Raw genomic sequence first — 12,129 nt, forward strand, 5'->3', positions numbered from 1 at the left:
CAGGGCCCAAGGACTTGGGCCATTCTCCACTGCCTTCCCGGGCCATAGCAGAGAGCTGGCCTGGAAGAGGGTCAACCGGGACAGAATCCGGTGCCCCAACCGGGACTAGAACCCGGTGTGCCGGTGCCGCAAGGCGGAGGATTAGCCTGTTAAGCCACAGCGCCGGCTGAAATACTCTTAATGTTATTCGTTTATATACTTTATTTTTTAAAGGTTACTAATAATTTTCTAATCATTTAAATTTGGCACATATTCAAAGATAGTTTATCAGTGAGTTTTATTGTCATGAGGCATTTTGAATTTGTAGTGAATAAATATTTCAAGTAAAGGCAAAAAAACTGATAAGTTATTTTTTATACTGCACACTTTACTTTCACTTGGAATTTCATTCCCTTTCTTCATTTGCTTCTTCTTCATTTCAAAAGTCTTAATTTATTTATTTACTAATACTATTGTGCTGCAGATTCTCACTGTTTTACCTCTTTTTGACTATCATGTCAACTTGTATCACTTCTTTAAGATCAATCATAATTTGAGAGTCTGCTCAGTAGAAATATTGTGTGCTACTTTGTTTCATACAATTAAAATATGGGCTAAGAGATAATTATGGAAAATTTTCCTGTACCCTTTGGTGGTTACTTTAAGTTTTTGTTCTTCATAAACATAAATAACTACAAAGACAGGACATTTTTAATGCAGGTATATTTGAATGGTATTTATTTTTTGCCTACATTTTACATTAATGGTCTCAGTTTTGTATTTGTATATCTGTAAAACTATTGATCAGAATTCTAGAATCAAATAAATTTTAAATAAGAATTTTGATTACACTTTGCTGGAAACTTCATTTAAATTATGAAATTAAAAGGTTTTAAGGACTAAGAAACAATCATTAAAAGAACTTGAAGTTCCTATTTTAAAGGCTAAGTAATAAAGCTCTTTATATTTCTTATATAAAATAAACACATCTGATTTTAAAATTGTAGATGAGTCGCTCAGTTTATTATTTGCAATTTAAGAAAAATGTCATGTGATGTGATTTGGTATTTATCATTGTATTAAAAGAACATCTGTGTTGATTACTATTTTTCTCATTTGAAAAAAATTATGTTTTAAATAAAAATGTTTTTAATTGTAGATCCCATGGACAAAGTTGAAAACACACCCCATCTGTTTGGTGAGTTCTGAAACTGCCTCAGAAATAAACATATGTGCATATTATCTACTACTCTGTTAATCTTTTGTTTCAAGAAAACAATTTATTGGATTTATCATTAATTATCTTTCTCTTTACTTTGATGGGACATAGTTTTCTTAGCCCTTAAATGAGAAGTTTACAATGAGAGGGTATTTAAATTTTTCAGGTCTAGCATATTAGGTTCTAAGTAGATACACTTTATTTTATGGTTGAACAGTGTATTGATTATGGGATTTTTATTTTATATATATATTAAGATTTATTTTTATTTATTTTAAAGAGTTATGAGAGAGAGAGAGAGAGAGACAGACAGACAGACAATGTGAAGAGATCTTCCATATTTTGGTTCATTTCCCAAATAGGCACAATGGCCAGGGGTGGGCCAGATGGAAGCCAGGAGCCTGGAGCTTCTTCCAGATCTCCCTTGTGGGTAGAGAGGCCCAAGCAATTGGGGTATCTTCCTCTGCTTTCCCAGGTACATTAGGAGGGAGCTGGATTGGAGGTGGAGCAGCTGAGTCTTGAACTTTGCTCATATGGATGCTGATGTTGCAGGTGGCTGCTTAACCCCCTGTACCACAATGCCGACCCCAAGGACATTTTTCTTTCAATAATCTTTGACCCAGACTTTTTCTGCTTGTTCTTTTACCTGTCTTGTAAGTTATCTAATATGTTCTTGAATATACTTTTTTTAAATTAAAGATTTATTTATTTACTTATTTGAAAGAGTTACAGAGAGAAGGAAAGGAAGAGAGAGATCTTCTGTTTGCTGGTTCATTCTCCAAATGGCTGTTACCATCAGAGCTGAGCCAGGCTGAAGCCAATAGCTTTATCGAGGTCTTCTGCATGGGTGCAGGGCCTCAAGTACTACAGCCATCCTCTGCTGCTTTCCCAGAAGCATTAGCAGGGAGCTGGAAGGAAGTAGAGCACCTGGGACACAAACTGGCAGACATACGGGATGCCAGTATGGCAGGTAGCAGCTTAATCCCCTCTGCCACAATGCTGGCCCCCTGATATGCTTTGCTTCTTAAGAAAACTTGGTCTTTTCTTAATTTAGTGATTCATTCTTTTTTCTTCGGGCTGGGGTGGTAGAACAGGAGAAAGAGCACGGAGAGCATAACCAGGTAGGGACAGCCAGTGTCACATGTGACTGGTGCTGAGGATGAGCAGTGTGACCTCTGTGAGGGCAGAGCCCATGCTATGTTTTATCCCATGTTGCTTCCCCAACACCTCCTGCACTGCCTGGCACTGTAAAGGTAACAACTCCAGGGGAGACAACAAGACAAAAGGGGCAGGCACACTCAGCTCTGGTGCAGTGAATGAAGGGTAGAACACCCCAAGAGAACCTAACAAGGAGAAAATCCACTGAAAAATGAGGCTGCACATTCTGGGCAGCTTTGGGTTTGGAGGTGTTGTGGTTTAGATATGGTTTGCGTGCTTGCTCCAAAGCCTCATGTGCTGGAAAATTGGTCCTCAGAGTGGCAATGTTGGGAGGTGGAGGAGCCTTTCAGGGTTGGGGTCTTGTGGCAGGTAGCTAGATCACTGGTGCAGAAATCCTCAGAAAGGATTTCTTTTGTCCCCCAGAAACCTTTTATTTAAAGAATACAAACTTCATGCATTTCATAAATGCAACTTTATGAACATAGTGATTCTTCCCACCATACCTGCCCTCCCACCCACACTCTCACCCCTCTTCCTAGCACCTCTCCGATTCTCATTCTATTTTTTACAAAGATCTATTTTCAGTTAACTTTATACTTTATAATTAGTTCAACAAATAGCATGAAAAAGAATTGTTTCTTAACAGTCAGGACAGGGGCTGTTCAAAGAAATTGCATCTCAAAGTGTCAATTTCATTTTTTAGGTGCTCTATCAGTTACCACAGAAAAGGGAGAACATATGTTATTTGTCCTTTTGGGACTGGCTTATTTCACTAAGTATGATGTTTTCTAGTTGTATCCATTTTGTTGTAAATGACAGGATTTCTTTTCTTTTCTTTTCTTTTCTTTTCTTTTCTTTTCTTTTCTTTTCTTTTCTTTCTTTCTTTTTTTTTAACCGCTCTGTTGTATTCCCTAGTGTATAGATCCCATAATTTCTTTATCTAGTCTTCAGTTGATGAACATTTGGGTTGATTCTGTATCTTGGCTATGGTGAATTGAGCAGAAATAAACATGGGAGTACAGATAACCCTTTCATAGGCTGATTTCATTTCCCTTTTGTGAATTTCCAGGAGTGGGATGGCTGGGTCATATGGTAGGTTTAGATTCAGAATTCTGAGGTAGCTCCATACTGTCTTTCACAGTGGTTGACCAGTTTATATTTCTACCAGCAGTGGATTAGGGTACCATTTTCCCCACATCCTTGCCAGCATTTCTTATTTACTTATTTCTGTATGAAAACCATTCTAGCTGGGGTAAGGTGAAACATTGTGGTTTTGATTTGCATTTCCCTGACAGCTAGTGATCCTGAGCATTTTTTCATGTGTCTGTTGGCCATTTAGATTTCCTTTTTTGAAAAATGCCTGTTTAAGTTCTTTGCTCATTTCTTAACTAGGTTGTTTTGTTGTTGACTTATACATATATATATATATATATAATATAAAGGGTATATAATATATAAAGGTTATTAAACCTTTATCAGTTGCATATTTTGCAGATAACTTCTCTTATGTTGTGGGTTGTCTCTTTACTTTGCTGTTTCTTTTGCAATGCAGAAGCTTCTCAATTTGATGTAATGTCATTTGTCAAATTTAGCTTTGATTGCCTGTGCCTCTGGAGTTTTTCCAAGAACTCTTTGCCTATGCCAATGTCTTGCAGGGTTGCCTCAGTTTTTCTCTATTAATTTGATGGTATTGGATCGTGGATTTAGGTCCTTGATCCATTTTGACTGGATTTTTGTTTAAGGTGTAAGGTAGGGATCTTGCATACTTCTGCATGTGGAGATCCAGTTTTCGCAGAGCCGTTTGTTAAAGAGACTGCCTTCCTCCAGGAATTGATTTTAGCTTCTTTCTTTTTTTTTCAACTTTTATTTAATAAATATAAGTTTGCAAAGTACAACTTTTGGATTATAGCAGCTTTTCCCCCCCATAACCTCCCTCCCACCCTCAACCATACCATCTCCCACTCCCTCTCCCATCCCATTCTTCATCAAGATTCATTTTCAATTATCTTTATATACAGGAGATCAACTTAGTATATGCTAAGTAGAGATTTCAACAGTTTGCACCCACACAGACACACAAAGTATAGAGTACTGTTTGAGTAGTAGTTTTACCGTTAATTCGCATAGTACAACACATTAAGGACAGAGGTCCTACATGAGGAGTAAGTGCACAGTGACTCCCGTTGTTGATTTAACAATTGACACTCTTATTTATGATGTCAGTAATCACCCAAGGCTCTTGTCATGAGTTGCTAAGGCTATGGAAGCCTCTTGAGTTCACAAACTCCTATCTTATTTAGACAAGGCCGTAGTCAAAGTGGAAGTTCTCTCCTCCCTTGAGAGAAAGGTACCTCCTTCTTTGATGGCCTGTTCTTTCCGCTGGGATCTCACTCACAGAGATCTTTCATTTAGGTCATTTTTTTTGCCACAGTGTCTTGGCTTTCCATGCCTGTGAAACTCTGATGGGCTTTTTAGCCAGATTTGAATGCCTTAAGGGCTGATTCTGAGGCAAGAGTGCTGTTTAGGACATTTGCCATTCTAGGAGTCTGCTGTGTATCCTGCTTCCCATGTAGGATCATTCTCTCCTTTTTAATTCTATCAGTTATTATTAGCAGACACTAGTCTTGTTTATGTGATCCCTTTGACACTTAATCCTGTCATTATGATCAATTATGAACTTAAACTGATCACTTTGACTAGTAAGATGGCATTGGTACATGCCACCTTGATGTGATTGAATTGGAATTCCCCTGGCACATTTCTAGCTCTACCACTAAGGGTAAGTCTGAGTGAGCATGTGCTGAACTGTACATCTCCTTCCTCTCCTATTCCCACTCTTATATTTAACAGAGATCACTTTTCAGTTAAATTTAAATGCCTAAGAATAATTGTGGTTTTGATTTGCATTTCCCTGATGGTTTAGCTGCTTTCTTAAAGATACGTTGGTTGTAGATGTGTGGGTTGATTTCTGGCATTTCTATTTCATTCCATTGGTCTACCCATCTGTTTCTGTACCAGTGTCAGGCTGTTGTGATTGTAACTGCCTGTAGTGTCTTGAAATCAGGTATTGTGATGCCTCCAGCTTTGTTTTTGTTGTAGAAGATTGTGTTCACTATTCTGGGTCTCCTGTGTTTCCATATGAATTTCAGCATCATTTTTTTCTATATCTGAGAAGAATATCCATGGTAATTTGATTGGTATCACTTTGAATCTGTAAATTGCTTTTGGTAGTGTGGACATTTTAATAATATTGATTCTTCCAATCCATGAATACAGAGATTTTTCCATTTCTTTGTATATTCTTCTATTTCTTTCTGTAATGTTTTATAATTCTCATCATAGAGCTCTTTGACATTCTGGTTAAAATTATTCCAAGGTATTTTATTGTTTTGGTAACTATTGTGAATGGGGGTGATCTTAGAAGTTCTCTCTCAGCCGTGGAATAGTCTATGTGTAGATAGGATGGTGATTTTTGGGTGTTGATTTCATACCCTGGCACTTTACCAAATTCTTCTATGAGTTCAGTAGTCTCTTAGTGGAGTCTTTTGGATCCCCTATGTATAGAAATCATGTCATCTGCAAATGAGGATAGTTTGACTCCCTCCTTCCCAGTTTGTATCCCTTTGATTTCTTTTTCTTGCCTAATGGCTCTAAAACTTCCAGGACTGTATTAAATAGCAGGGTGAGAGTGGATATTTTTGTTTGGTTCCTGATCTTTGGGGACACGCTTCTAGCTTTTCCTCATTCAGTACTCTGTTGGCCAAGAGTTTGTCTTAAATTGCATTGATCATTTTGAGGAATGTCCCTTCTATACCCAATTTGCATAAAGTTTTCATCATGAAAGTATGTTCTATTTTATCAAAATGCTTTCTCTGTATCTATTGAGATAATTGTATGGTTTTTGTTCTTCAGTTTGTTAATGTGATGTATCACATTGATTGCAAATGTTGAACCTGCATATGTGAGATCCACTTGGTTTGGGTGAATTATGTTTCTGATGTGTTGGATTCGATTGGCTAGTATTTTGTTGAGGATTTCTGCATCTGTGTTCATCAGGGCAATTGGTCTTTAGTTCTCTTTCTCTGTTGTGTCTTTTTCAGGTTTAGCAATTCAGGTGCTGCTGGCTTTAGAGAAGGAATTTGGGAGTATTCCCTCCTTTTTAGTTGTTTTGAATAACTTGAGAAGAATTGGAGTTATTTCTTCTTTAAATGTCTTGTAGAATTCAGCAGTGAAGCCATCCCATCCTGGGCTTTTCTTTGTTGGGAAGGTATTTATTATTGATTCAATTTCTGTCTTTGTTGTTGGTCTGCTTAGGTTTTCTATGTCTTCATGGCTCAGTTTAGGTAGGTTGTATGTGTCCAGGAATCTATCCATTTCTTCCAGGTTTCCCAATTTGTTGTCATGCAGCTCTTTGTAGTATTTCCTTATGATTCTTTTTATATCTGTGGTGTCTCTTGTTACATTTGCTTTTTCGTCTCTAAATGTATTTATTTGGATCTTCTCCATTTTTTTTTTTAGGTTGGCTCAGTGGTGTGTCTATTTTGTTTATTTTTTCAAAAAGCCAGCTCTTTGTTTTGCTGATCTTTTGTTGTTTTTTGTTTCTTTTCAATTTTGTTTATTCTCTGATTTTTTTTTAAAATTTTTTTTGACAGGCAGAGTGGACAGTGAGAGAGAGACAGAGAGAAAGGTCTTCCTTTTGCCATTAGTTCACCCTCCAATGGCCGCCGCGGTAGGCGCACTGCGGCCGGCGCACCGCACTGATCCAATGGCAGGAGCCAGGTACTTATCCTGGTCTCCCATGGGGTGCAGGGCCCAAGCACTTGGGCCATCCTCCACTGCACTCCCTGGCCACAGCAGAGAGCTGGCCTGGAAGAGGGGCAACCGGGACAGGATCGGTGCCCCGACCGGGACTAGAACCCGGTGTGCTGGCGCCGCAAGGTGGAGGATTAGCCTAGTGAGCCGCGGCGCCGGCCTATTCTCTGATTTTAATTATTTCTTTTCTCCTACTCATTTTGGGTTTGATTTGCTGTTGTTTTTCTAGTTCTTTGAGTTGTGTTGATAGCTCTTCTATTTGGTACCTTTCCAATTTTTTGATGTAGGCACCAATTGCTATAAACTTCCCTTAAACACTACTTTTGTTTTATTCCATAAGTTCTGATATATTCTATTGTCATCTTCATTTGTTTTGAGAAATTTTTTGATTTCTCTTTTTATTTCTTCTATGACCCACTTCATTCAGCAGCATGTTGTTCACTCTTTGTGTGACTGTATATGTTCTAGAGATTCTTGAGTTGTTGATTTTCAGCTTCATTCCATTGTGGTAAGAGAAGATGGGTGGTATGATTTTGAATTTTTTTTTTAATTTGCTGAGAATTGTTTTATGGTCTAGCGTGTTATCTATCCTAGATGAAGTTCCATGCACTGGTGAGAAGAATGTGTATTCTGCAACTCTAAGATGAAAAGTTTTGTAGATATCCGTTAGGTCCTTTTGTTGTTTAGTGTAGATTAACTCTGTTGTTTCTTCTTATTTTCTGTGTGGTTGACCTGTAATTGGGTGTGTATACATTTGTTATAGTCACATCTTCCTGTTGAATTGATTACATAGTGCCCTTCTTTGTCTCTTTTAACAGTTGTTACGTTAGTCTATTAGGATAGCAACACCAACTTTTTTTTGGTTTCTGTTAGCATGGTATATCTTTTCCATCCTTTAACTTTCAGTCTGCATGCATCCTTGTTGGTGAGATGTGTTTTTTGTAGGCAGCAAATAGATGGGTCTTGTTTCTTTTTTTTTTCTTTTTATTTAAATACTCAGATTTAATTTAATCTACCACATAAGAAATGTATTCAGGGAAAATAATGAAACCTTAGTAGAGTGAAGATAGAGGAAGAAATGCAGAGCTAATCTCTCTCATTGCTGGGAAAGTTTAAAAATAGGAATGATGACCCTCTATGTTTTTTTTTTAATTAAACTTTTATTTAATGAATATAAATTTCCAAAGTACAGCTTATGGGTTACAATGGCTTCCCCCTCCCAAAACTTCCCTCCCGCCCACAACCCTCCCCTTTCCCGCTTCCTCTCCCCTTCCAATTACATCATGATTCATTTTCAATTCTCTTTATATACAGAAGATCAGTTTAGTATATATTAGGTAACGATTTCAACAGTTTGCCCCCATATAGCAACACAAAGTGAAAAAAAATACTGTTGGAGTACTAGTTATAGCATTAAATCACAATGTACAGCACATTAAAGACAGAGATCCTACATAATATTTTTTTTAAAAATTAATTAATTTTCTATGCCATTTCCAATTTAACACCAGGTTTTTTTTTTTTCATTTCCAATTATCCTTATATACAGAAGATCGATTCAGTATATAATTAGTAAAGATCTCATCAGTTTGTACCCACGCAGAAACACAAAGTGTAAATATACTGTTTCAGTACTAGTTATAGCATCACTGCACATTAGACAACACATTAAGGACAGATCCCACATGGGATGTAAGTACACAGTGACTTCTGTTGCTGACTTAACAATTTGACACTCCTGTTCATGGTGTCAGTAATCTCCCTAGGCTCTAGTCATGAGTTGTCAGGGCTATAGAGGCCTTTAGAGTTCGCTGACTTTGATCTTATTCTGATAGGGTCATAGTCAAAGTGGAAGTTCTCTCCTCCCTTCAGAGAAAGGTGCATCCTTCTTTGATGGCCCTGTTCTTTCCACTGGGATCTCACTCACAGAGATCTTTCATTTAGGTCTTCTTTTTTTCTTTTCCATGGTATCTTGGCTTCCATGCCTACAATACTCTCATGGGCTCTTCAGCCAGATCCGAATGCCTTAAGGGCTGATTCTGAGGCCAGAGTGTTGTTTAGGACATCTGCCATTCTATGAGTCTGCTGTGTATCCCACTTCCCATGTTGGATCTTTCTCTCCCTTTTTGATTCTATCAGTTAGTATTAGCAGACACTAGTCTTGTTTGTGTGATCCCTTTGACTCTTAGACCTATCAGAGCCATCGAATGTGAACTGAAATTGATCACTTGGACTAGTGAGATGGCATTGGTACATGCCACCTTGATGGGATTGTATTGGAATCCCCTGGCATGTTTCTAACTCCATCATTTGGGGCAAGTCTGTGCATGTCCCAAATTGTACATCTCCTCCCTCTCTTTTTCCACTCTTAAATTTAACAGGGATCACTTTTCAGTTAAAATTTAAACACCTAAGAATAATTGTGTGTTAATTATAGAGTTCAACCACTAGTACTAGAACAACAACAACAAATACTAAAAAGAATAAAGTATTACATTGTACATCTAGAGTCAGGACAAGAGGTGATCAGTTCATTGTTTCTTATAGTGTCCATTTCACTTCAACTGGTTTCCCCTTTGGTGCTCAGTTGTCGCCGATCAGGGAAAACAAATGATATTTGTCTCTTTGGGACTGGCTTAATTCACTCAGCATGATGTTTTCCAGATTCCTCTATCTTGTTGCAAATAACTGGGTTTCATTGTTCCTTACTGCTGTATAGTATTCTATGGAGTACATGTCTCATAATTTCTTTATGCAGTCTACTGTTGATGGGCATCTGGGTTGGTTCCAGGTCTTAGCTATTGTGAATTGAGCTGCAATAAACATTAAGGTGCAGACCACTTTTTTGTTTGCCAATTTAATTACCTTTGGGTAAATTCCAAGGAGTGGAAAGGCTGGGTTGTATGGTAGGGTTATATTCAGGTTTCTGAGGAATCTCCAGACTGACTTTCATAGTGGCTTAATCAGTTTGCATTCCCACCAACAGTGGGTTAGTGTCCCTTTTTCCCCACATCCTCTCCAGCATCTGTTGTTGGTAGATTTCTGAATGTGAGCCATTCTAACCCGGGTGAGGTGAAACCTCATTGTGGTTTTGATTTGCATTTCTCTGATTGCTAGTGATTCTGAACATTGTTTCATGTGCCTGTTGGCCATTTGGATTTCCTCTTTTGAAAAATGTCTATTGAGGTCCTTAGCCCATCTCTTAAGTGGGTTGTTTGTTCTGTTGTTGTGGATTTTCTTGATTTCTTTGTAGATTCTGGTTATCAACCCTTTATCTGTAGTATAGTTTGCAAATATTTTTTCCCATTCTGTCTGTTGCCTCTTCACTTTCCTGACTGTTTCTTTTGAAGTACAGAAACTTCTCAATTTGATGCAATCCCAAATGTTAATTTTGGTTTTGACTGCCTGTGCTCCTGGGGTCTTTTCCAAGAAGTCTTTGCCTGTACCTATATCTTGTAGGGTTTCTCCAATGCTCTCTAATAATTTGATGGTTTCGGGTCGTAGATTTAAGTCTTTTTTTTTTTTAACTTTTATTTAATGAATATAAATTTCCAGTGTAGAGCTTATGGATTACAATGGCTTCCCCCTCCCATAACTTCCCTCCCACCCGCAACGCTCCCCTCTCCCGCTCCCTCTCCCCTTCCATTTGCATCAAGATTCATTTTCTTTTTTTTTTAACTTTTATTTAATGAATATAAATTTCCAGTGTACAGCTTGTGGATTACAATGGCTTCCCCCTCCCATAACTTCCCTCCCACCCGCAACCCTCCCCTCGCCCGCTCCCTCTCCCCTTCCATTTGCATCAAGATTCATTTTCAATTCTCTTTATATACAGAAGATCAATTTAGTATAAAGATTTCAACAGTTTGCACCCACATAGAAACACAAAGTGAAACATACTGTTTGAGTACTAGTTATAGCATGAAATCACAATGTACAGCACATTAAGGACAGAGATCCCACATGAGGAGCAAGTGCACAGTGGCTCCTGTTGTTGACCCAACAAATTGACACTCTTGTTTATGGTGCCAGTAACCACCCTAGGCTGTCGTCATGAGTTGCCAAGGCTATGGAAGCCTTCCAAGTTTGCCGACTCTGATCATATTTAGACGAGGTCATAAAAGACAGAGTGAGGATAGTAACCAATGATCCTAAGAGTGGCATTTACCAGGTTTGAACAATTATACAGCATTAAGTGGGGAAGAGGACCATCAGTACACACAGGTTGGGAGTAGAGCCATTGGTGGTAGAGTAGAGGTTATGATTACAAAGGAATGAGGCCCAAGTGCACTAGACAGGGCCTAGAACAAAGGACAGAGTCATTATTAGAGGAGCTAAGAAAGGTGCTGTCTAAGCTACAAGTAATTTTTCTGATTGAGAGGCAAATAGAACCTGATAGAAGGGGCTTGATAATAATCTGGTGGACTTTAGGCCTTGTAAATTCAGAGGCCCAGACCTATCTATCTCTTCACATGGGGTATATCCTAAGGGAGGTGTGAACCTCCTAGGGGAAGGCACTCTGTTGACTTTCATTACTTGGCTGGCCTGGGAGGAGAGCTGGCCAGGTAAAGGCAGGGGGCATCTCTAACAAGAAATTTACAGTTCTGCCTGCAATGTTGCTGACCCTACTTGACCATCCCCTCAGCTGCAGTGGTCACTTTGGAAGTTGGGCTGAGTGAAGGGCTTTTCAGCTTAGAGCCAATAAGATCTGTGGCTCTGACCCGGGCATCCTTCGACTCCAGGGCAGGTCCATTTCCAGTGATCCAACTCTTGGCAGAGCTGCCAGGGCTCTTCACAAGCTGACTTCTGCTGAAGCCCAGGCTTACCACATTGAAAGCCACTGCAGTGGACTGGCCTGTTGGGTCTCCTTGAGGGCAGATCACTGTACCGATCAGCCATTAATAGGCCTGCCACCCATTGCTTCTGATGCCTAGCTTTCTTTTCCTCCTGGTTTTCGTTAA

General features: G+C 38.8%; 1 protein-coding gene across 2 annotated transcripts in view; it reads left to right on the forward strand.

Moving 5' to 3' along the window:
- BLTP3B (bridge-like lipid transfer protein family member 3B) overlaps nt 1–12,129 on the forward strand; it is a 134,678-nt gene that overhangs the window by 39,266 nt on the left and 83,283 nt on the right. For both annotated transcript variants that reach the window (XM_062203072.1, XM_062203071.1), the window contains one exon: nt 1,139–1,177. In XM_062203072.1, coding sequence (XP_062059056.1) covers nt 1,139–1,177 — 39 coding nt within the window. The remainder of the gene's footprint in view (nt 1–1,138; nt 1,178–12,129) is intronic.

This window comes from Lepus europaeus, chromosome 10 (genome assembly GCF_033115175.1).
Source record: "Lepus europaeus isolate LE1 chromosome 10, mLepTim1.pri, whole genome shotgun sequence".
Taxonomy (NCBI): Eukaryota; Metazoa; Chordata; class Mammalia; order Lagomorpha; family Leporidae; genus Lepus; species Lepus europaeus.